At 39.0% G+C, this 26,733-nt stretch overlaps 1 protein-coding gene and 1 long non-coding RNA gene across 4 annotated transcripts in view; one reads left to right on the top strand and one right to left on the bottom strand.

Moving 5' to 3' along the window:
* Positions 1-1,580: 1,580 nt before the first annotated feature.
* Positions 1,581-15,784, bottom strand: chrna1 (cholinergic receptor, nicotinic, alpha 1 (muscle)). 3 transcript variants are annotated; one of them, XM_031316131.2, is made up of 10 exons: positions 15,518-15,784; positions 9,796-9,938; positions 6,335-6,379; positions 6,002-6,111; positions 5,704-5,899; positions 5,267-5,504; positions 4,151-4,374; positions 3,926-4,040; positions 3,049-3,173; positions 1,581-1,876 (listed from the first exon to the last, which is right to left on the bottom strand). In XM_031316131.2, exons 1-10 carry the CDS (start codon positions 15,570-15,572, stop codon positions 1,748-1,750), a joined length of 1,380 nt encoding a protein of 459 aa, XP_031171991.1. In that variant the 5' UTR covers positions 15,573-15,784; the 3' UTR covers positions 1,581-1,747. The 3 variants fall into 3 exon arrangements, with proteins under 3 accessions (XP_031171991.1, XP_035848557.1, XP_031171992.1); XM_035992664.1 differs by lacking the exons at positions 9,796-9,938; positions 15,518-15,784 and adding an exon at positions 7,603-7,933; XM_031316132.2 differs by lacking the exons at positions 9,796-9,938; positions 15,518-15,784 and adding an exon at positions 6,691-6,755.
* The window catches only part of LOC118493258, a 185,462-nt gene continuing 165,769 nt past the window's right edge, over positions 7,041-26,733 (top strand). Inside the window, exon 1 of the long non-coding RNA XR_004895262.1 lies at positions 7,041-7,585. This is a non-coding gene — a long non-coding RNA (uncharacterized LOC118493258). The remainder of the gene's footprint in view (positions 7,586-26,733) is intronic.

Consider the following 26,733-nt stretch of genomic DNA (forward strand, 5'->3'; position numbering starts at 1 on the left):
CAAATGTTAAAAAAAAAGAAAGGAAAAAAAGAACAGCGCAATATGACAGCAGAACTTTATTGTATAATTAAACCAAACCAAATGGATGTTCTTTTATCATATGGAATCACAGCTGCAAAATAAATCAAGTTGTCTTCAGCTGGTTGCTGTTTACACAGGCAGCCACACTACAGCTGTGATATTGCTTTACAAATCTTCCTTTGCTATGTCACTGTTTATTTTATTTGTTACGACACAATTAAAGCTGCACATAACACACCTCTTATCAGCATAAATCCCATGTTCCTGAAAGGAGTTAACATTATTTGACCTTATTTATTTAAACGATCATTTTGATATTTTGATGTATGGTAACTTAAAGCTTTAGTGCGTAACTTTTTGATATTAATGAACGTCCGTTACATTCAAGCCGTTGCCAAATGAGTTGCTACAAAGCTAATTAAGACTATTAGCTCCACACAACTCTCTCTGTATTTCTCAGTATGGCTATGTTCAGAGGATTGTGTCGTCCGGTGACATTTCGGCACAGAAGCTCAAGTGAAGATAATGACCTCTTCTGAAAAGTCCATCATGTTTTTTTAATCCTCCGTGTCCTCCTTGGCTACTAGCAACTGTGTGGAGGAGGGGGGGTGATTACGTAAGGCTTGTATCATGTGGACGCGCCGACAGTTTTGTTGTCATTACTTAGAATTCCTCATGGGGGCGACAGAAACTAAGCACTATAGCTTTAATAAAACTTTATAGACTCCATGCCTTTATTGGCTCTCCATTTACCAGTAACTCTACATACAACAGGTCTGTTGTTTTTAGTTTTTTTTTTTTTTTACAGATTTTCACTGAAAACTAGATTTTTTTAAAGCGGCAGATCAGTTCAAACTGATTTTCAACCATAGTCCTTCAATGTGGTTGAAAATCATTTATCGAAACAATATTAAAAACTAATGAGCTCTTAACAAACTGTTCAACAGAGTAAAGAGGAATTTACATGCAGTGACAAAGCAAACCTTGCCATTAAGCCATATTTACACAATTCATAACCTTAACCCATAAATATAAATGAGAAGTTTAGAAGTCAAGTGAGTGTCAGGCAAAACAAAACAACCCAACTTCCAAGCAGGACTATATCTTGCCTGCACTCAAAGACCAAGTCTATGTCCTCAACCAGACTCAGTCTATACAACTGGCAATAAAGTTGGATTGAAATAAAAGAAAATTCGTAGCTCTGTTTTGAACAAACTGAACACAGGTTTCTATGTAGGCAATCACTCTAAACTGAAGCCCTCGACTGACCTACAGTACAATAATGGGATGGAGAATGTTAGTAGACAGTGCATGTATTTGCTATACAGCTTCCATTCTCAGTTGATCATCAGCACAGCGGACATGATCTCATGTTAAAAGTCTGTTTTAACATTTAAGAAAATCCTCAGACCCCAACCTTAAACCAAGCTGCCAAAAAAGGCAAAACAAATACATTTTTACTGTTATGGCTTTTACATGAGAGTGATAACATACACTCACCATAGTGAATCACAGCAATTAAACACTGTACAAAAACTAAAATAATAAACAAGAATAACTTCAAGTATGACCCATGTAGATCACAATCATGCCTTTAAGATGCAAGCTTTACTGCAGTCTCAATTTCATTAAATACAAACATGCACATTCAAAGGTGACACAAGAGTGCCTCTCCAAGTGTGACGACTGCTCTGACAACAGACGTACTCCTTCGTGGGTCAGGCCTCTACAGCATGTTGAGCTCGATGAGTCTCCCAGCAAAGACGGCAAGTGTCCCGATGATGCACACGGCCATGAAAACACAGAGCAGGATGTGGTCCAAAACCATGGCAACAAACTTCCACTCCTCTGCTGCCTGGAACGAGACGTAAAAGTGTAATAGGATTTATATATTGGTTTGCTGCTTTATGTTTTAAAGTTTGCTTTACAGACACACAAGAGACATTGAGAAGACAATAAAGTGCTTTTGGGTTCAAGTCTGCCAGTACCAGTGAACATCACAGTTTGTCTAGTTAGCAGGATATTTGTTTGACGTTTGGATACGTATGCTTATTGGCAGAGGGAACGGAACATTGATAAAACTCTGAAGCTAGAGAAAGCAGCTGGTTAGCTTAGCCCAGCACAAAGAGTGAAAACAGGTAAAAAGCCACCCTGGCTCTGCCAGAAGTAAAAAATAAAATGCCTACCAGCACCTCTAAAGCTCACTAACAACCTACCTCTCCTTTTTTTACTGTCTATGCTAACAACACATTTTACCTTGTTTGTTTAATTCATACAAACAACTAATTATACAAGGACAAGTTGTGGTTGTACGGGGGGGGTTATGTGCTGGACCATTTCTTTGTCAGGGCTGAGTGAGTCTATGCTAGTTGCAAGGCAACCTCATGGTGACAAGAATTTAGGAAGTCACTGTGAAATTGAATTAAATCTTTGCTATTTTTGCTACTGCAATCAAGTCAAGTCATTTTATTTATATAGCACATTTTAAACGAACAACAGTTGACCCAAAGTGCTTTACAGGTAGAGCAGGGAAGGCAAAAACGGTATGCCATAAAGATACATAATCAATTGTGCAAGGTACCATGAGTATAGTATACAATATATATAGTATAGGCAAAGGTAGAATTAAATAATGTAACATAGAATAAAGCAATGGAACAACGTTTGTAAATACAAAAAGATAAGAAAAAGTTGAGTTCAGTTCATAGCTCTGAATCTTTAAAAAACAAAAAACAAAAAAACATTAGGAATCAAAGGGAGTTAAAAGCAAGAGAGTAAAAATGTGTCTTCAAATTTGATCAATTGAATAGCACATTTAACTCATGATAATATATCACTACTTTTGATGCAGATACAGAAGATGCAGATAAAAATATTCAGCATAACATTTTAGATTTTTAAAATACTACATTTTGACTACTGTGCAGCTTTGATAGAGGCATTTTAGTTCGTTTTTTTGTATAAACATGGATGGTTTTATGTATTTGACAAACTTATAGTCCATTATCCATGCAGGCGTTGTCTTACATTGTTAGATTCCTCGTCTGATTTCATGGTCTCAGCGATGTATTTCACCCCTTCAATGGCGCTGCGGACATCAGGGTTTTTAGAGATGGGAGACTGGTAGGTGACACTGGTGGGGGTGGGGTTACCTGCAGGGGAGAGACAGGATGTAGTTGTAGGGATGCACAGAAAGAGATACTGCATCCTGGTAACGTGTTTCTGACTTACGTAGTGTATTCCGCTTTTTAATCATAAAGCATATTACAGCAGTTTCATGTTTTAATTAGTGTTTCTTCACATCTGGGATCAGTTGGAATTATCTCTGTGACTCACATTATCTAAAACGTTTCCACTGACATTACCACCTCCATGTTACGCTACACTAACATTCCAGAGTGTAAACAATCTGGCTCCCTGCCTAGAACATATACTGCTACCACTTGTCCTCTGTCAAAAATTGTGGGTTCTGTCATTTAGTTGTAGCCTAGTCTATGTCCACGATGTTCCACTTCTGGGATTACTCCGGTGGCGCCGGAAATTTCACCGGATGGCACTCTTTTCGGCCGGATGTCCATTACCTTCCGCTTTCTTTGTGTTGGAATTTTAAACTCCGGTGGATTTCTGAGGACTATGGTTAACTGCTCCTCAGATCTCTGCAGGGTAAATCCAGACAGCTAGCTAGACTATCTGTCCAATCTGAGTTTTCTGTTGCACGACTAAAACAACTTTTGAACGTACACATGTTCCACCAAAACAAGACGATTGTGATTGGTTTAAAGAAATGCCAATAAACCAGAGCATGTTTTTCTCCAATCCCGGAATGTTGTGTGGACTAGCCAGACCCTCCTTCGCAGCGCTGTGGAGGAAGTTTCTGGCAATGCGAGACTAGTTGTAGCCTTGCCTGAGATGTCAGAGATGTCCATGTCAGTAGGGAACAACCTCTTCTGCCGGATCTCCTGACTGGGACGCTTCATTGTTGAGAAGAACATCATGTTGGGAATGGTTTCGATGAAGACCTGAGAGACAAACAGATGCAGGTATTGATTAAATTCCTTTCATTCATTCAGTCACATACAACAACATTTTTTAAAGCATCGCAGGTAGATAACAACAACAAAACGTAAACCTTGCGGATCCAGGCGGGCATGGTGTGCGTGCTGGGCGAGCGGTGATGTGTGTTGATGACGATGACGGTGATGATGATGGAGGCGATGACAAACACCATAGTGAAGAGCATGTATTTCCCTATGAGAGGCACAGCGCTGGAAGTGGAAGGGATCAGCTCCACAATAACCAGCAGGAAGACAGTCAGAGACAGCAGGACAGAGATGGAGAGAGTCATCTTTTCACCTGGAGACAGAGAGGTGGACACAAAAACAGACGTTCAGGCTACTTTTACACTTTTAAACAGTTCTTATATAAGAAACTGGTGGTCAGTTAGGGCTTTCCGGACAAAAGACTAACTTGTCATTAACTTGTGTTTTATTTATGATCTAGTGTTACAGAATCACACCCAAGAATAGGAATATAGTCGTACAAGCAAATGACTGGAACATTCCAATCTGTCACAGGTTTCCAAATCTTATTAGATTTAATGGATTTTCCACATAAGAAAGTGGCCCAAAAAAGGCCTGGAAATATTTGACTTCATGTGCTTTTTCACAGTTTCCACATTCGTAATACATATCTTATATGTACCACATGTGACCAAGTACATTTGAAATGAGTTATTATGTAATTACATTAGGGCTGGGCGATACGGAGAAAAGCAAATATCACGACCATTGTTGACCAAATACCTCGACCAAATACCTCGATATCGATACCGCAGCGATATTGTAGGGTTGTCTATTGGTGCTTTCACTAAATATTTACACAATGAGATTTTTGATAAATAATCATCAGTAATGTGGATATAATGACTAAGTGGGTAAAGGAAAATAATAGAACAGTTAACAACAGTCTGGTAAGTTCAGAAAATTACCACATTACTGTAATGCAGCCTTTAAAACCAGGAAAAGACCACACTTACGCCATATTACGATATCCAAAATCTAAGACGATATCTAGTCTCATATCACGATATCAATATAATATCGATATATTGCCCAGCTCTAAGTTATGTGTACCAACTGGTGAAAATAGGGTATGGTCATACCTACTCTATTTAGTCACCATCAAAGTTTAAAACATTTTTTGGACACATTTCTATGCACTTCAGAACCCACCAGGATCTACGTACCGGAGTCAGTAGGCAGGTAGAAGACCAGTCCGGTGAGAAAAGAGAACAGCATGCAGGGAATGATGACGTTGACGATGAAATAGAGAGGCAGCCGCAGCATCAGAAAATGGTAGGTGATGTCAAGGTATGGTGTGTCGGGACAGCAGGTGTAGTAAACCCAGTGTTTCCAGCTCCTGTAGTCCTTTAACACCCATTCACCCGACTCCATAAAGTTACTGAGGTCAGGCCGATCGCTGTCCTAAAAGACAGAAGAGTAGGACATAATGCCCAACAATATATTACAAAAGGGATAAGAGCATTTGGGGTTGAACTAATGGTGTTATGACAGGAATGATAGGATGGTTAAATTAATTGTTTGTTGGTTTTTTTTTTTGGGGGGGGGGGGTAGATACTAAATCTGTAGTCATTTGGAACAACAGACACTAAGTCACACTCACTGGATTGATGACGACCAGCTTTCCATCATATGTCCAGGTTCCCAGTTTCATGCTACAGTTCTGCAGGTCAAATGGGAAATGGAGGACGATAATCTCACAGTAACTCTTAAAGATGGCTGGAGGGTTCCATGTTATCATCCCAGTGTACTCCAACAGGACTTTAGTTTCATGGATGATGGCAAAGTCACCATCAGCGCTGTAGAAGAGCAGGACAGGGACAGAGGAGAGGAGCAGTATAAGATGTTTAAGTAATGCTAAATGTAAAAGTGTGTTTGAGAATATAAGAGAGTGTGTTTACTTGTTGTATAGCACCAGGTCAGGTTTCCATATGTCGGTTGAAGGGACTCTTATCTTCCGGATACCTCCGTATTCATCTGGATTCCACTTCAGGTTCACATCTAGCCATTGCTGGGGTGAAAATCCGGATATTTAGATAATTTAGTCTACTAATGTTCTAAAAAAACTTTACAGCAGATTAGTTGTTCTGATTCTGATTCTGAAAAACGTATTGCAATGTACCATACCCTCTTGTGTAAATATTGTGACCTAGTTAGCATTGTTATTGTATTTTTAAATAAATGGTTAGCATACATTTTTGTTCTTGTCCTGAATTCAACACATTCATATTTACCTGTCTGAGACGGACATTACTGGTCACAATCTGGTTAACTTCATCCTGAGAGATGCAGAAAAAGACAGCAGTACATTTTTTTGTGAAATTTCAGGACACAATCTAATTTGTATGCGTATAACCATGTATTTTGTGTTATTATGGACTTGTGTAATTTTGATTAGTTTAGAACAAAACAATAAAAAGCACAGATAGAGGCAAAGTTTTCCCTCCATTTTAGTGCAAACGCTCTTGAATCGCTCAATTAAAGGTTAACGGTTGAACAAACTGAAATGTGACTTCAGCTGAAAAAGTTTTCTACACCAAATTGTCAAAGCAAAGAAAAACATTTTCTGAGATGGCCACAACCGCCTTACCATTGCGCCACCTGCTGGCAGCAGACAAAAGTGTGGCTTTAGTTGTAGCCTACTGAGCAATTTAGAAATGAATATAGGTCTGGACTGGATTAATGCATAACATAACACATCCTCGGTTGTTATTTATCATTATTCTACAATTTATGATCAGTGACTGGATAGAACAGTTGTGTTTTAATTTAAATTTGGTCGCAATGTCAAGGGCCTGGTGCGTGGGAAAACAACAGTGCGCATGCTCAAAGCCATTGAACGGAGATGGCACAAAATTGCTATTTGATTGGCTATTTGCGACTGTCACTGTTGTCATCATTGGCTGGTAGTTGGCACTGGCAGAAGTTGGTAATGTTACCCGCCATAACCATGAACGACGTGAATTATCGTTTACAGCACACATTTAAAAGTCTACCTTTTGAAGAAAAACTTGAGATAAAGCACCTTGCTGCTCACCAGCCGCGGTATGATGTTATAAACCAAACCACCTGTAAAAATAATCGCATTTTACCGTGGAAACATGGCTAACTTGTGAGAAGACTTAGCTTCCCGTGTGCTATTCGGAGGGGATTGTAACGCTAACTGGGCAAGAACAGGCTTTCAGGATCTCACGCACCTTTCTGCGGTGATTAAGGTTAGCTAACATGAAAACAGCAGGATAACGGGGAAAATTGACTGCTTTGGCTCCCAGTAGTAAAGTTTTTCATCAACAGTGCTAACGCTAGCAATTGCTGTCCACTTGACGTCTTTTGGGGAAAATATGGATACTGCGACACGAGGAGAGAAGAGAAGACAGGAGTAGTAAGACGTGTCGTCGAAGGACTTGACAAGCGAATTGCAGCCATGGTCTAGCTACATCTTTACAGACTGGTAAAGCTAAGGACCCAGAAGGAGAGCTACAACAGTAAGAGAGCAACTTATTTGTATTTGCATTGTGCTTCATGTGTTTTCTGGCCGCCGTGCTATGACTGAGACGATATGCTTGTCGTAACCTGGTTCTAAAGTATGGGTAGCATACCCTTCAAAAGACCTACATTAATTGAAAGGATTCTGATCTTACTGATGCATCCACTTCATTGGAAAACTTTAAACCATTTTGTCTACTAATGTACTGATAAAGCTAAGTTTAGTTGTTTTATTTCCGTCTTGAAAATTATTTAAAGGCTCTAGTCTGAACACGGGTGTTTTCAGTTAGTCTGGTTGATTAGACCTCTCCCCAAGACTGTGTAGGTGTGTATAGACTGATTAATTACACCTTTTATCATTACTTTTGGTGAATGAAGATGCCTAATAAATTCCCATCAAAGCTCCCGCCCACCTTCAACCTAAGCAGAGCTCTAATTAGCCAGAATATCTGAAAACACCTGTGTGGGTGTTCAAGGGCTTTACATTGTTTTAGTTTTAAATGCCTATTCATTGTGAAGTGTCTGGACCCAGTGCCTGGACACAGAAGTAGAGCAATTAATTTATATTTGCATTGTGCTGCTTGTGTTTTGTGGCTGCAGTGCCATGACTGAGCAGATATGCATGTTCTAACTCCTGTTTCTATGGGTGGCATACCCTTCAAAAGGCATACATCAATTTAAAGGTTGCCTCCACTTCAGTGGTAAACTTTGTGTCACTTGGTTTAGTGTCACAAATTCCCCATACAATGTCCTACGTGCAGTTTAGTGTCCCAAATTCCCCATACAATGTCCTTAATTAATTATGAACCTGCTAAACCACCTGTGCTACCCTAACCCTACCCCTAACCTTAACCCTAACCTTAACTTGTCTCAAATAAGACTCTCATCATTTGGGAAACTCAGTTTTTGGACAATAATTTGACACTAAACTGCACGTAAGCCTCACGATCCATTGTTACATCCCTACTATCCACTTCATACACTATGAAGTACCATGGTCATCTTCTTTACAGCCTGGACCCAGAAGGAGAGCTACAAACAGTAAGAGCAATTTCTCTTTATTTGCATTGTTCATGTGTGTTTTTTGCGGCTGCCGTGCCATCACTGAAATGATATGCTTGCTATGACCCTGATGCTAAAGAATGGGTGGCATACACCGCATAGGCATACATGGCTGCTTAGCCGAGCCTATTGTCATTTGGCCTCTGTCACCTTGTTGCATTGTGTTCTCATGACATAGACAGTGTTGCTGGATTCATGTGAGTAGTAGCCTTGGTCTTTGACGCATGATGTTTACATTATTTTGGTTGCCATGCCATCACATGGTCTAAAAGCTTGTGACTTTCTGTCTGCATGTGACATAAACCTTGTTGCTAGAGTGTACTGTAAATGGTAATTGAAAAGAGATGCTTATGTGTTGGGAGAATATTTTGTGTTTCACACAATTTGGCCAGTGCTTACGATTTCATCCTTTCTGTATAGACTGACTAGGTTTTCAGACCTGGCTTTTATATTTCAGTACCAAGGACAGTGGCATTATTTGCTATTATAGCTCTAGTTTTGTGATCCATAGATGGCTGTGACTTTTTCTCTGAATAGGACTGTTTCCATATATTTTTATATTTGATTTTAAATTAGTTTGATGAATCCTATATTTAACTTCAAGTAAAGGAGCATCATTGAGTTAACAACAATCGTGAAGTGAAACCATGCTGCCAATATATCTGGTCTTAAATCGTGCCTTATTAAGCTATTAAGCTATGTTTCCAATCCATCAAATAGCTTGTCTAATGCTGCCTTGTTTTGAACTAGTTAATGCAATTGGAACATTTCTTTGAGTTAGCAAATTTATACAAATTGTGGCCTTTATAAAAAATATATATATAAAATGTGTGCCGTACACAGGGTTTAAAGTAGTAAAATGTTTTACTGAAACAGCAGCAGTTTTTGCTGGAGAGTACAATTCTTACAAGTCTGCAAAGTGAAACCAGAATTACAGATGTTAGTGCGTTCTTAGAAATGATATTAGTATGACAGACTTTAATTTCTTTCTTCATGAAATGGAGTAATGGATGGTCTTCACTAACATCGTTATTTAGAGGAAGCCTAAAAGCCTCAAGTGATAATGTTGTGAATATGTCATGCCACTTACATAAAGTAATTATTTTATTTAGCTCTTTCCAATATCAACTCTTTCCCTTTCCCTTACCACACTGATAAGCTGTATTAGCTGCAGTCCCACGGTGACCACTACAGCTTCACTGAAGTGGTTAACGGGACGAACCACCTTGTTGTAACCAGTAAATAGGTTTTTCACCAGACGAGTCTCATCCTCTGAGCAGGATACTGGACCTAGGACACATACACAATTCTGTCAGACTTTATTTTATTTTGTTATACACGTCTCATCTTCTAAATGTATGGATAGAGAGGTTGGGGATCAGACTGAATGATTTAAGTGAATGAGTTAAAAACCTTCAAACTTTACTTGGATCGAAAATCAATAATGTGCGATGTTCAATATTTGTGCTGGTCACACATTCATAACAAAGTTTATTTTTGGCTCACTTTGGCTGAGGTGCACAGTATGACATGTGGCCATACCCAGCTGACGCCCATGTCCAACCAAATGTTTTCACACTGGAACTAAAATCACAGCTGAAGCGAGAGGGAGGCCAGCACATTGCTTTTAACTGTGATTCACACAGCAAACATTTCCCAGGCTTACAACCAGCAACCTGAAACCCTTCAAAGTGACTGCAAGAGTTTAAGTAGGAAGACAGGAAGATCGAGGAAATATCAGATGAGAGAGAGAGGCAGGGACAGGCACATGCAGACAGATCTACCGCAACAGCAGTCAAGTGACTGGCATGCCATATTGGTGAAAAGCCTCCGCACTGCATGTCCCATGAGCTGTCTAGGCACTGCGATCAAGTAGGTTTCTGTATAAATCCATAGAGCGGAACCTAATCTGAGTGTTAAGAGGGTATTTGGGAAAAGCAGCCCTGACAAACCACTTGACATTAAGTCTGGATCAGTTAGTGCTCAGAACAGTTAACCTGCATTTAACACCTCTTCATACAAAATGTGTTTCCAGCTAACAGACTTATAGGCCTTTTTATTTATTTTTTTTAAACCATGACTTTATGACCATGACCCATAAATTATGCTTGGTCTATGGGATATTCAACATAAAAATATAGCCTACTACAGCCCAATGCAGCCTAGAGCAGCTTCACGTGTTGGTTACTGATGAACTAGAGACATAAAACAGAAAATATCTTAATGTATTTATTCATTAATTCATTATAATAATTCTTACTCAGAGTCGGCCTGTCTGCCCCCAACAGGCTTTTACAAGGCATTGCATTGACAAGAGTGTGTTTATCTGTACTACAGCTGATCTGTGTGGGGAGCTTAAACTGTGCCAGATTTTCTTTTGGCAGTTTTACACTTTTTTTAGTACTGCTAAAAGTTGGTGTTTTTTGTGTATGACTTGCTTTTTGACCTTTTACGTTGCTAAAATAATCCCAACAGGTTATTCTGTTTGTGTATTACATCATCAACTAAAAATCAGCAGACTAGATGTTGGCAGTAGTTGACACCTTGAACTATTTTACAAACAATGCAATGGTGAGTACTTGTTTAGAACTGTTGAGGTGTGAAATCTACATAGGCTTCACTTTTGTTGTTGTTGTGAACATAAGAGAGCCTGAACGATGCTGAATTTGTGACGCTGATACTTGATGATGTTAATATGTGATAATGCCAGATACATACGGATGGAATACATCCCTCAAATGTGATTTTTAAGAGTTTCTGACTGCAATTTATTTTTGAATATTTGCAAATGTGTATCTATGATCAGTGTTAGCAGATAATATATTAAGATACTGTTCTGGTTCTACCAGAAACAATAGGCATATCATTATTATTTATATTATTTAATTATCATATTTGAATATTACCCTTCAGTCTCCAATAGGCTGGTAACCGCTCTCAAGACAGAACTAACATAACTTGAGTCTTTATCTTGCCCACGTGTTGGCGCTACTATTGTAGTAGGCTATACTTTGTACTACAAGTGGACTATCGCATCCCCTTTGTTCATGTATCACAGTAAACACATTGTGTAGTTTTGTTATAAGGTGACTCAGCAGATTAGCATAGTGCTGCTTGCCAGACTGGGAAAGTGCTGGCAATCCACACTCAGTCTGAAACTTTAGACAGCAAGAGGAGACACACACACACACACACACACACTCAAAGTTTTATGTAATCAGAATACCCTATTATAATCCCAAAATAATTATCGTCATTGGTTTGTATAGTTGTAATTGCGTACTGCTTCTGGACATCACGCACCAGAAAACCATAGCACCTTTTATAGGGAGTAGCCCTTAAGACAAACCCACCCGCCCCGAACAACAATATCATCATCCATCGTGAAGTTTCACTGTCAACGTCGTCGTATGCCAAGTCAGTAGACCTCATCCAACCCTATTGTTTACAGTAATGATGTTCATTTCGCTGGCTGGCTGTCATTGACTGCCTGCTCCCTGTCTGTTGTCCTGCTAACACATACAAAAATAGATGGGAGGGAAGGCGGGACAGTGGAGCCACTTGGAGCTGTCAATCATTGCCTACTCTCAACTCCAATTTCCGCATGATACCGAACTAGCTCTTTCTATTTTCTGCCACTTTCTAGCTAAAAAGGAACAAAAGTGTGGGTGTGTATATTATTTTGAGTCTATGATTTTGTGGGCGTGAAGCAAGCTTTTGACCAAATGTCTTGTGAGAGGTTGGGAAAATGCTGTTGAGTAAAGTGAATTGGTCCTACTGTTACAATGCATTTGAGCAGGGCTTTAAAAAATGAGGAACTAGCCATTTATCCTTAAAATTGCCTTATTTGTCTGCTTTTGTAACCTTTTAGAGAACGGGCATGAATTGTTGCCTTCATTCATTCGATCGAGGTTTAATGGATATGGTTGGCTATAGATGGCTAGTTTGCTTACTCTGATCATTGCATTGCGTCTGTGCTGTGACTGTGTGACAGTCACATCTGTTACTCAAACACTAAACTGGTTATTGTTTCTGGCTGACACCAAAAACTGAATTTTCTTGTTGATCTTGTGTATAACTGAAAGATTTCTGCTGTTTCTCTTCATGTAACTATCTCATAAAGAGACCGATCTGTTCTATGTTTGACCACCCAATCATGGGAAAAATGCTTAGGCAACCTTCACTAAATACAACCTTAATAAAACAAAATAAAATAAATACATCTAACTGGATCTTTATTAAGACTGAAAATGCATTAACAAAATAAGATGCCACAACCAATAACTAAATATGGCAGTTACTCTTACAAAACAGTGGCATGGAAGACCACAGTGTGATTTTTTTTATTTTTATTTTTATTTTTTTTTTTAAAGTAATGCTATCTGAAGATCTTCATTTATTTAACACAATACATAACAGTCATGTTTGGAGGCTGGAATAATCTCTGATATACCGACAAGCAAGCTTGAGCTAGTAAATATTTTCCAAAGGGGATGTGTAGCATCCGAGAATAAAGACCTTCAAAAGATTTACTGAGCACCATTTTATTGCACATCTGCAGTGATGCAGATAATGTCCAACTGGTGTCTTACAGGCTGCATCCATTCACCCTGTCACACCACCTCTATCTGGCCACCACATCAATTTGTCACCAGTGTGTTTAATAAAATGTGCCAGTACCCAAGTCACTGAATTGCAAAGGATAAATTAAAGTAAATTTACTAGTGAAACTCATAGTTAGACTGTTAATCTTGCTGGTGTAGCACTGAATGATTTGATTATAGAAATAAGTGAAAGATAAACACTGAACAAAAATTAGCTAATCAATACGTGTTATTGAAAAATGACTTGAACATGAACATAAAACATTAGTATTTTATAAAGCACTGACAAAAGCAGTTACGGGATGTAAAACGCCTTCAGTTAAGATCTGATCAAAACTCTCCGCTAGCCATTTTAAGTTAAACTGCATAATACTGGTATATCAGGGAGAGTTCATTCAGTCCATTCCAACCTGCATTTAAGCGTTTTCAGAGCTGTTATTAATCTTTGTCAAGATAATTTTCTTAGCTTTTATTTGAACTCTTAAGTGTAATGTAATGGCCATGTGATCAACACAGAGGACACTGGGCAAACTTCCGGTTTTGGTTTCATTTCCTCTTTTGAGATACTGTAAAAACCCCAATGCTTCACGGCAGGTATGAGTGGATCATTTAATTTGATGTTAAGTAGAAGTTTTCAGGAATTGAAGTTAGGGTCTCTTCATTTGCTTTTTGCTGCTTACCAGATAAAGCAGTCCCATTCTGTTATAAATACTGTCTTTTCTTTCTAAGCAGAGTTTGTGAAATACATGGGTATGAGCATTTAATGAATGTGTAGTTTATCAGTTTGCAGGGATCAGTGAATGAGGATAAGAAGGCGATGCGCAAAACATGTGTTCAAATGATAGAGAAAATCGTTAAAGAGATGATCAAGCATAATACGGATGACTTACACATCTGTAAAGTCATCCATGATTTGGAGATGGCAGGGTAGGCCTGGTTGTTGGACTGTTCCAGTATTTGAATGGTCACACGTTTAATTCCCCCCCCCCAAGAGACAGTGTGTGCACCAACAGGCATGTGTCCCGTCCAAGTGTCCTTGAACAAAGACACTGAACCCATACCTCCTCACTGATAACTATAAATCACTCTTGAAGAGGACAACAGCTACAGAAAATGCCTAAAATAAGAATGCAGCAAGGAATGCTAGCAATGCTGAGTTGCCTATTTTAGGGTAGCTGAAGAGAACAAATGCTAACACTCATTTCTAGAAGTGCTTTGCACAGAAAGTTACATGCACAAATTCAAAGATTCAGTTGTAAGATGCTTCTTCAGGTATGCATGTATGGGTGGGCGCTATCATGATATATTATGCGATTCAGAATAGTAGAAGAGAAAAATCATGATTCTTTTCCCTAATATTATTTACATCATGGTAGCTGTGCCTTTTAATGTCTTTAGTTTTGTTGGGCCATTGTGGGAATTGTTGCAAATCAATGAGTGAGTCCGCTTTATGGCAGTATTGTATCTTTATGATTTTTGCATCATTGTGATGAAACACTTTGATTTGTTCGTTTTTGTTTGATTTAAATCACTGGAATAGCCCAAACAAGAGATTCCTATGTGATTCTTTGTTTTATCCATAAACTGTTTCCTTAAGGTTTTTTTTTTTTCCAAAAAAATTTACTTAGCACGGTATATATATGTCGTGAAAATAAAAATAAATATACGGGAATAGAGGATTTAATTCATATTCCCTAGTCTGCACTGTAGCTTTTTTTTTTTGGTTCCCAGGCCATGTGTCAGGAAGCTGTCTCCTGTTTCTGAGCAATGCCACTCCACACACCAGGCTCTGGAGAGATCAGTACTTTCTCTACAGAGAACATGTATTTAGCAACATGCATGCCTAAATAATACATACATAACACTAAGAAACTAAAAAACGTAGACTAGTCATTTTAGTTATAGCCTAGTTAATAGTATTGTTCAAAGAACTTTGGTCAAAGAAAATATAACTACATCGAGAGTACCTCTTTATTCCACAATTTTAGGACCTGTGCTGCCATAGCAAGCCCAGCAATCCCTTTCTATATTGATACTGTACATATTTGTCTTTTTACATGTATGTACACATATATATTCTGTATTTATGTTCTTGACTGCAGTACTTTGTTTATTCACTTTTTAATTTGTAAGCACCTAAGATACCAAGGCAAATTCCTTGCAAGTGAAAACTTACTTGGTAATAATTCTGATTCTGATATCAACACACACACACACACACACACACACACACACACACACACACACACAGGAAGGAAGACTTACCGGCAAGTAGACTGAGAATCCATGCCAGAAAGATCTGGACCTTAGAGAGGTTCATTTCTCCACCAGACGTTTATGAAAACGGCCCTGAAATCTACAGCATCCGTTTTTAATGTGTCGTTAACCAGTTAGCAGGTCGCAAGCTAACCTCAAGCTAACTGACTACACACAGAAGCAGACATATGCACTAAAGCTGTAGCACTCACTTTGGAGTTAAAGTGAGTACTGGGAAGGTTGATCGCTCAGTAAGTGAACTCTGAGCTCTGGTTTCTCCACTCCACCTCCCCCACCCAACAACATCCCAACCTCTCAGCACACTTCAAGGCACAGGAGACAGCTGGGAGTCTATGTGAGTGTGTGTGTGTGTGTTGAATATACACAAATCAACACTGTCATCATTTCTCATACATGTGGAAGTTTTTCTTATGGTAATGACTCCAGTATAACATCTTATATCAGTGAGATGGAGAAGCAGAGGGCATGACGACAGACAGCGCAGGGGTACGAGTGAAGACAGACAGATGGACAGTTTAGGGGACAGGACAGAGACAGGGAGGCAGACAGGACAGCTGAGAGCTCTCACTGATGGAATGAGAAGCATGTCCACACATGCTACTTCCAGAAAATAAACACAGACACATTGTACCCACCATCCTGCCAGCATGCATGCCATGACAGGAAACTCACTAGTGTGTGTGTCAGACTGAACAACTGACCAGTTACACATCTCACAAAGACAACAAAGGTTTGAAGTTTCACTGCGTCTTAAGGTGCCATGTTATGCCAAAAGCTCTGACAGTTTTTTCAGGTGGACGCACTGCAGCGATGGGCACTATGAGAAACATATTTGAACATCAAAGCATGTAAACCTATTCTAGGAGACCCCAGGAGTACAAATATGATGCTGAAAAGGAGTAAATAGGGGCTCTTTAAAAGTAAAGTCTAGAGATTAATAGGCCTAGTGGATTTGTTGTTTGGTCCAATCAGAGATCCTGGATTAAATTCAGTAAGCTAATTAAGTTTAATTTTCTTCAAATTCAATGGAATAAGAATTTGTTCTTTTAATTCGATTTAAATTTTTTCTTATTTTTTTCAATAATAACAAAAACTAGAAACTACACATGGTAAGTGGCTCAAGCATTTCAAGTGGGAGCAGTATTCTCTTAAATTCTAGCTGTACTTGCCTCTTTCTGCAGATGGACAATATTGTATGCCGATATTCTTCAAATTTTTACATTTTTGTGCAAAACAATCCGAGGATTTAGATGTTGCCCTGGGATAGAGTTGTAGTGATGTGCCAAAGGAGAATGCAATTAACAGTGGAAGCAGACACTCTTTGTAAATTCCTTAACACAAGATGCAAAGTAAAAGGTGGGCAAACCCCAACCAATCACAACACTGTAATGTGTATCATGGGCAATGAACTTCAGCTCACGAAACCTGCCGTGCTGCCAGCCTCATGCTGTACTGCTAAATACAGCAGTATAACCTCTCCTTCCTAATGCTTTGACTTCATGACAATAGTGTTCATGATAAAGTCATTGTGGGAAACGTTTTCAATGTTTTTTTTACTTGGCATTAAACTGAACATACTGTGGTTCTGACTTAGGAATCTGGTCCCTCTGCTGGTCATACAAACTACACATTTTATGCCAGTGTCTAGTTCATATTTTCCTTGTTAGCTTTCGAGACTATTGCAGCTCTTACCAATGTGTCACTTGTTCTTTATTAGGTTTCGCCTAGGACCAATTAGGTCATTTTATGATGCGGTTAGTTTGTAGTAAGTCACTCAGTTGGAACAACTATTTGACAATACAAAACTTCAAAGATTCAACTGATGTCAACACTAGATGGCAGTACAAGGCTGAGAAACCACAGCACATGGCACAGGGCTCGATGACATTATGGCCTACACTGGGATGTCTGTGTGAATATAATTGTGCGTGTGTGCTCAGGCTGCATCAGTCTGTTTGAATGTTTTTCCGTCTGGCACTCTCCACTCTGCCAGTCTGTACATGACTCCAATTGGTTTCTCTCTCTGTCTCACTGTTCTAATTGTCCTCTCTGTTTCTGTTCAGGACACACACACACACACACACACACACACACACACACACACACACACACACACACACACACACACACACACACACACACACACACACACACACACTGCATTTTCACCCCACGTAGAGGGAAGAAAGGAAAAAATCCTCTTTCTTCCCTCTACCTGGGGTGAAAATCAAGACTGGATTTGAAGGGGATATGAAAGAGCACTTTGAGATGAGTAATGTAAGCCACCTGTCAGTGCCTTAAAGACACCTCATATCTCAAAATTTAATGGCATGCAGAAAATTCATCACTTCCATTCCCATTATGGCCGAAAACCATTACCCAAAATTCATGTGTATATCTACAATATATTGAAGATAATCCAGTGCACCGGGGTCCTGTCAGTCACACTCTCATTACCAAATACCCTTTAAAAATCTCAATTTCTTAGATTAGTCTAGTCAGTTTCTTTACAGCAAGTGTCACCTCTTTGATTTGGCAGATATCTCATTTTAGAATTAAACTTAATTTCCTTGTTGATGAAAAGGTTATTGAGTTGAAGAAGAAAGTGCTCTGGAGAAGGCTGACAACAAACCAGTAACAACAATTTATGCAGTCAGAAATTGTGTTTTTGATTTACTGCAGGGACAGTTCAGAGGTTAGATTTGTGTGTTTGTTCTAAACTACTAATCCTACTTGCAAATGAACAGCCACAATTTAATATGTGACTTGAGGCTTATTGAAACATATTAAATTAGAGAATCAGACACAGATGTGGTGCTTTAATTGGCAAAGACAAGGTTTTAAGTTTTACCGTTAGTAAGTGTTAGTGTATAACAAGGGATACATTTACTTTTGCTTTGAGAGCAAGTTGTCAGGCAGAATGTAGTCTGTGGGTCAGAGCAAAGCTGTATATGAGGATGACATGCACATTTAAAAGCAGATTAAAGAAACCCTCATTTTAAATGTATTTAGATGTGCACCACATATAGACAAGGTGTGTGTAATTGAGATTTATTTAAAAAAATGTGAATCAGGGCCACAAAGGGTTAAAACATACTTGTTTAAATGCAACAGCCAGGGTGAAGGCATCTCGTCACATAGTAGAATATGGTAATGTAAACCTCTAGTCTTAACTGACATTATTCTCTATAAATACAGCTAACTGTCAAAGAAAGGGGTGTTAATGAAGGTTGTTTGGCCTGCACACACTTCTCATTTGAATGATACATCTAGTCAAATGTTGTATTGTAACAAAAAATGTAATGTCTCTTATCTGACTGTCAAGACTACTTCTTAAAATTTGCAACAACTGAAATCTGGTATCCTGGTTTTGGGTGTTATAATGTTTTTGCTATGGTTCTGTTTTATAGTTAACTGTTCTTTGGTACTGTATTTACAATTTGAAGCTGTAACTGGGGTCAATTTAAGGACTGTGAAGAGTCCAAGCACTAACCTAAAACTCCAGATTTTTCGTTAGGTTATTGTTTTGGGGGAATATATCGCAGATATATTTGTTAAATGTATGGTTTTCTCAAGAAGAGGTGTTGATGTTCCCACAGCTGTTGAATAGTCCCAGATTGGGTGTAATATTTCACCCGTCCAGGATGCTTGGAGATAAACTCTGAATGCTTTCAGATTAGAAGGATCAGAGTTCTCCAGCTGGCTGAAAGATGTCTGGTGAAGAGCTCACATTCCAGTGGTTGGAATCTGAAAAGACCAAACAGAAATATGTTTAACATATGTTCAATGAAAATGTTCACAGTTTGAGGCACTTGGTGATAATTCAAAGTGATATATATTGGCCATATACAGGTCATAGGCCATATCTGATTGTCACATGAATATGGAAAGTTAATAACAAGAAAGTAAGGGAGAAAGAAGAGCACAGACTATTGTTGAGCCTAAACCAGAACAAGCCTTCAGGGTGAGCGTAGCCAGAGATTCAGAATGAAATCTATTTCAAGGCGTATTTATTTTTTTATTTTTTTTTAAAAAGGCCTTTGTTGTGAGACCCCATCAGGTGAATTGAATTACCAGGCATGAAAAATCAATTTTTATCCCTTGTATGGTATTTGTAAATGCAGCTTTGTGTAAGAAATTATTTTGTGTGACGTCCAATGCTACCCTAAGATGATAGTTATTTGTAAAGACAGGAAACTATGTGGATGTCTTCAATAGTATTGAATGTTTGAAATATAGTACAATAGAGAATACAAGATGGAAGTTATTCATTTTTTAACACATCACTAAAGATGAAATAAGTTGTCACGCATTTCAACCCACAGGGAGGTCAAATTACAGCATCCACCACAAATCAGTTTCTACGAAGCCAGGAGAAATCTATGGCAAACAATGTCTTTCTGAAGGACACTTCAGCAGGGAGTGAAATGAGCAGAGAAAGCTGACCGATGACTTGGAGACCATTTAAATCATCCAGCCTTCTGTAGTGTCTTTGAGCCAAACTTTGAATCTTCATCTGCCCCCCAAAAAGTTGCATCTGTGTTTTGGCCCTTACATGCATGTGTATAGGAACTAAATTATCACATGTATGACTACAACATCCAGATTGTGCCTAAAAATGATTCAGATCAGGGAAGTTTTCCTGCTAAACATTTGCCTTTTTATTCTTTTGGCATTAATGCTTACACGTGTCTGAACTGCTTCCAGAGGTTTCTAGCTTGGTTTCTTGAGTAAGGCTACACCAAACCACATGCTCCTAGATTTGAATCGTTCTGGTCGGCAAGGCAGCTTTATTTATATAGCACGTTTTAGCAACAAGGCAATTCAAAGTGCTTTGCATAACTAAAGAGTAATTATAGCACATCATGTTATCTGCTCCATCCCAAATACATAATTTTAAATAGGATACACTAGCCCAATGTGACATCTGGAAGAGAACCTGCTTCGTCAGGTTTGGTCCTTTCGCACAGTGGATACTGAAAACGGGTACTGTTACCAGATTATATGGCCACTGGCATCATTGTTTTTGGTTAGCTATAAAAGAATATGCTTGGACAAGTAAGTTCTCCTGCTGCTACTTTTCCCCTACGTGTTGTTGCACAGCTGTGTTTTCACACTGCACAAAAATCTGAGTTATTTTTCTGTACTGTATAAAATTTTATTGTGATAATTACATTCCACAATCATGTTCATAGGCTTTGAGAGGAGCAGAATATAAAGTGAAGAGGGCTACATGATGAAATGAAGTATCAGAGGAAAGCAGTGTGAGTTGCTAAACGGAAATGAAATGTTATGGAACAGCCAACCAACAGCAAAAATGCGAGAAAAAAAGAATACCTCTGCATAGCTGAGATCTAGATGCAACATAATTGCTCAAAAGGTTGAGGTTGGCTCCATTATGAAGTTGGTCGTACCAGGTACACTGTTAGGTGAGACAGTGAACAAATGGACTTTGTTGGACAGGTGTTCAATTTGACTCACCAGCATGGTGATACTGCAACACAGTTTTAAAGAAGGAGACAGACAGGAAGAGAGATTTAATTTGTTGCTGTTTGAAGGCATCCCCCCTGTCTACCTTCTCTTGACTTTTGTGAGATATGTGGTGTTGATTCACCACATACCACACCAAACTTTGATTAAAGAAAGTGTTTAAAGGACGGCAATTCGAACACAAATGTCCCCTTGAACAGGCCCCCAGGTGAGAGATGAGAGATAAGTACAAGTCCCCAAATGATAAGAGTCCTAGTATATTTTAATTAGCCTGGATTCTTGGTTGAGGTGCTATATTTACTCGCAATAAACCCTCGTAATGGTGTTTTTAATTTACCTACATTTACTAAGTTTTGGTCCCTGGTGGACATAAGGTAATATGACTAGGTCCCAGGAAACACGGCGACATTTAGCCTTTGGTGACATAAAGTTTGTTTTGTTTGTTTAGGTTTTAACGAATGTAAGCAGTACATGTAAAGAAGTGTTTTTTTTTTTTGGGGAAGGTTTTGTTTCTGCACAGTGGGCTCGGCAGAAATAAATCAAATTTGACTCTTTATGACTTAAACTAAGTGGGATTGACTTGCCTGCACTCTGTTCGACAGTTGACTGTCTCTGGTGTTTTCACAAGTTCATACCTGTTTAGTAAGGAGGTGTAGCAATGTGTCAGGGGTGGGGGTGTTAACATCAGTGTCAGAAATCTGAAGGCAGCATATCGCAAGTTTGATCAGGGTGTAATGACTGACTTGCAACAAGAGACCCTTCTTCATTCATATAAATGGGGTACAAGTTTTAGACAGTTTATAAAGAGGTGAGAGAATTAGAAAAAAATAGACTCAGAAATTCACTTACATCTGTTTAAAGTGCCACTAATATTTATTTTATCTTAGCAATGGATCAGATCACTTATAGTGATAATGACGCACAGCAGGCAGCTGTTTTAATCAAACAAGCTCTGATAAAACAACTGACTAGTGCAAAATGTGGCCAAAGTTAGCGACTAGCTGCAAAAGGTTAAACATCTAGCAGCTATAAATGCCAGATATGTTTCTCAGGAGTTAGTGGATTCCAAAATAAAATGACCTACATTTTATAAAGAAGACAGACATAGAAGTCCAACAGGATAATTGGGATAGTGTACGATAATGTTGTGTCTGCTGGTTGTGTAAATAGTTTGAGAACGTTTTTGCTGATTTTTATTTTTTATGGCAGTAACACATCAGAGGTGTGTTTTCTACTTGTGTTCTCCAAATGGCAAAAACAATCAATAATACAGCTTTAGAAACACAAATGCACAAACCAGTTATATCCTCTATCTGTTCTAGATTATGTACCACATTCCAGTTCACTTGACAAAGGATGGGAACTTAATTTCTTGTGAAGTAAAGGAATAAATACTGATCTATACCAAGTGTAAAACTAAATATTGAGTTTGATTCCCTACATGACAAGTGCATTAAGAATTTGAATGTGCCTGGGACCGAGACAAAGGGACTGCGTTTATTTAGTTTGGACGCAATATAGCTTATGGGAATATATCGTTGTTATGATGAGATCATGTAAGGGTTTCCAGATGTGAAGGTTTTCAAGATCTATAAGATGGTCAGGTTGAGAAGGATTCGAAGAGAGTACTTGGTCTGTGCCATGCTGCATGTACCTTGTGTTCTCCCTCATGAGAATTTGTTCAATATTGAATAAAGCTGCATATATCTGAAATCATCGAAGTCGTCATCTTTGAGCATCTCCATCATCATTTCCAGAGAGAACCATCTCTCAATACTCTGGCATTAAAACACAGTTAACGAGTTCATCAAAAGCTATTCGTCAGCCACTTCTGTTGATTTGCTCTTTTACCTTCATCTGTGTTTAAAATTCAAAGGAAAAATCTGCCAGTGCGCTTAAAATTGACATATGAATTAGATAAAACTAAATTACCTCTATTTCTAACCTGTCTCTCTTTCTCGCATTTACAATCACACACACACACACACACACACACACACACACACACACACACACACACACACACACACACACACACACACACACACACACACACAATAAGTAATTCATATAAAGTGCACAATCAGACCACACCAGGACTTTCACTCCCATAAACCCCCACACTGGAAGTCAGTGTGTGTGACCTGTGTATAATGGGGTCATGACTCCTCCAGCCACTGTGGAGAACTCATCACTGGGCTTTGAACTAAGTACACCTGACATATTCTCTCTCTCACACACACACACACACACACACACACACACACACACACACACACACACACACACACACACACACACACTAACACTTTTTTTTTAACACTAATGATCACACACACAGATGCACGCACATCCTGGAATGACATATGATAACGCACATATGTGAATTAACACATCAAACACGTGTGTGTGTGTGTGTGTGTGTGTGAGAGATTGTGATTATCAGTGCTGCCTGATGCGAATGATTTGACAGTGGAGGGCAAATCAATCTTTGCCCTCCTCTAAGAGAGGATCATACAACTGGAAACAGCCAAAGTTTTACAGCAGACATCTAACAGTAGCTGCTAATGGAAAGACCATTCAGAAGTGGAAGTTCAGAAGTTGATTTTACTCTCAACTTTCTATCGATAAATAGTGTACCCCGAGTATTCTACCAATTATTCCATTGATTAATCGAGTAATCGGATAAGAAATACTTTTGTTTAATTGAAGAGCAATAACAGTTTGGTTTAATTTTCGTAAAAAGCAACATTTTTATTACCTACATTGCTTACAATATCATCTCTCAAAAAACTAAACATTATTATAGGCCATATTACATTGTTTTTAAAGAAAACATTTTCTGAAATGCAATAACAACCTCAAACTAAGGCACACATTAAACATACATAAACATTACCTTAAAGTGCCCATATTATGAAAAAAACACTTTTTCTGGGATTTGGGGTGTTATGTTGTGTCTCTGGTGCTTCCACACACATACAAACTTTGAAAAAAATCCATCCATGCTGTTTAGAGTGAGATACGGTTTCTGAATGTGTCCTGCCTTCAGTCTCTGGGTGAGCTGTTCAAAATCGGCACGGCTTGTGACGTCATAAGCCAAAACGAGCAGGCTAACAGCAACCATTAGCTCGTAGTGTTAGCGTTAGCATGCTAACGCTAGCATGCTACCTCGTTCTCAATAGCAAAGCACTGCTACAACACATACAAGTTCACCATAATCTACAAAAGAACTACTTACATGTGCGCTCTCATTTAGAAGTCTCCCAGCTAATCCTGCCTTGTAACTGACCGAAGTTGTAGAAACAGCCTTTCTTTTACTGTCTATGGAGCTAGCTAGCTGACATGATCTACATCTGCAATCAAAGATAGTACAGAAGAAGAAGAAGAAAAGAGGTCTCACTCTGTAGCTAAAACAGAGACCAGCTGAAAAGAGGATCTGCAGCAGTGCGAGAGAGTGGTGCAGTACAACAAAAAGATGATGTTTTTTGAAAATTAAACCATGTAAACCTATTCTGGTACAACCTTAAAATACTAGAGGTCGACCGATAGTGGATTTTACCGATACCGATAGCTAGGTTGGGCCGTATTTGCCGATAACCGATTAATCGACCGATAGTATTTATAACTTATACAGTTGACAAAATACATACATTGTTTCAAAAAAAGTCCAGACGCTTTTGCCAATAATCAAAATAATAATGTCATTTATTGATATTACACCCACAGCAATGCTACACAAGCATGTGTGTTGTCTAAAACAGTTCTCCTACATATTTGGAGTCATCCAGTGCAAAAATAAACATAATGAGCATTATAATTCATATAAAGGACAAACAATCTCAAAACAGTGACGCCATTCTTCTCTGTAGAACGGTTTAGAACGGTAACAGACGATCTCTGACCTGGAGGGATCTATCTCTACCACTATACTCTTTGTTCTCGCTTGGATGCCCATATAAGGCGTAATGTGTGACGGACCTGCCTTCCCATTGGTTGAAAACATAAACAAAGGCATCATGGGAGATCCCCTTGTCGGTAGCACCTACTGTCTATGGGTAGCACGGAGTTAGCGGCAGAAATGACCGAAAACGTGATGAATTATGGACATCAAATGGATAAATCTCGGATGTAACAGTTTGGATTTAATGCTCAACAACCCCGAAAAGTTCAAGGCTGGATAGAAAATCACCTGTAGAGGCTAGAAAGACACCAAAGACACCCCCATGACGGCTAACTCGTTAGCTTTTAGCTGCAGCAATCAGTAAGTCTCTACGTTTAACTGTTATTAAATTATCTAAATATGAATCAGAGGTGGCGTTTGGGATCGTGGACGATCCTTTAGGGTTCTGATTCTGACATTTGGGTCGGACTTGCGTTTATTTTTGTCAGTGTTTTAACCGCTTGAGGTAAGTTAGCCTACTGCTAATGTTTAGCGTCATCTCAGCCTCGAAAGCAAACAAACATACTGTTGTGCTGTTGTTTCTCTACTAATGCAGCATCTATTCAACAAATTAATATGTACTGTATACATACCTTTTTGCTGTTGATGCTTTAAACGCGCATCTGATGTCAGCCTTCTCCGCACAGCATTTGCTCTCCGTGCAGCGCGCAGTAACATGTGTCCAAAATAAACAACACGAGGCATCAGTGATAGTTTTTATTTCGCCTCTGTAATGCATGATGCCAGCAGACCCTTCTCAGCTCTCGCATACTGTGTAATGAATGACAGCGCGCGCTTCTCAGCCGCTCCAGCAACGGACGCAACCATCGGTATGGATTTTTGCCGATAACGATAGTTCCACCAATCAACTATCGGTGCCGATTAATCGGCAAAACCGATGAATTGGTCAACCTCTATAAAATACAATTATGAACCTGAAAATGAGCATAATATGGCTGCTTTAAGTTGTGCAACTTTCAGAACTACAAGTTTCAACCTGAGACTGATCTGTATATAGGTCTATGTCGTAAATATTAGTTATACTCAACCTATTTTCATTCATATATTTGATTACTGTCGGATCCGTTCTGCGCATGCGCAAGATAATACTGTTTTACCGAGGATACGACCTGCACAATCTGTTCCACGCTAGCCTATGGCTAGCCTCCACCGGGAAGCTAACGTTAGTTTAGCTAACAGCTAATTCGGCTAACCGCTAGCTGACAGTCTAAAATAACATTAACTCAAACTTAATGGGAAATGCAGGCTACAGCTAAATTAAGACTTCACAGTAATAACAATAAAGACAAGTATTGAGTAATTGTATTTTAAATGAGCACAAGTAAAGTAGAACTGATGTAACAGCTGTTATATATGTTAGGTGTTTGTTATATATGTCAACGTTTATTTTCAAGTTTTATTTTGAGGGTCTTTTAAAGTTATTACATGCTGTCTCAGCTAGCAGTTAGCCGAATTAGCTGTTAGCTTGCCTGTGGAGGCTAACGGCAGACCGCTACAATCAGCTAGCGGGTAGCCGAATGAGCCGTTAGCTAAACTAACGTTAGCTTGCCTGTGGAGGCTAACGGCAGACCGCTACAATCAGCTAGCGGTTAGCCGAATTAGCTGTTAGCTAAACTAACGTTAGCTTGGGTGTCGACCGGAAGCGTGGAACAGATCGTGCAGTGTCGTAAATCCTCGTACAACCGCGCATGCGCGAACATTTTTGCAGAACGGATCGTGCAGGCAGAACGGATCGTGTACCGACAATTAC

The sequence above is a fragment of the Sander lucioperca genome, chromosome 15 (assembly GCF_008315115.2).
Source record: "Sander lucioperca isolate FBNREF2018 chromosome 15, SLUC_FBN_1.2, whole genome shotgun sequence".
Classification (NCBI taxonomy): domain Eukaryota; kingdom Metazoa; phylum Chordata; class Actinopteri; order Perciformes; family Percidae; genus Sander; species Sander lucioperca.

What these genes read in the sequence shown, in the direction of transcription:
- chrna1 (XM_031316131.2), bottom strand. Translation starts at nt 15,572, where the DNA reads ATGAACCTCTCTAAGGTCCAGATCTTTCTGGCATGGATTCTCAGTCTA. An exon ending in AGCTGGTCGTCATCAATCCA is followed by an intron (nt 5,505 to 5,703) that starts GTGAGTGTGACT and finishes TCTGTCTTTTAG; the next exon opens with GACAGCGATCGGCCTGACCT. An exon ending in TGCCCGCCTGGATCCGCAAG is followed by an intron (nt 4,041 to 4,150) that starts GTTTACGTTTTG and finishes TTTGTCTCTCAG; the next exon opens with GTCTTCATCGAAACCATTCC.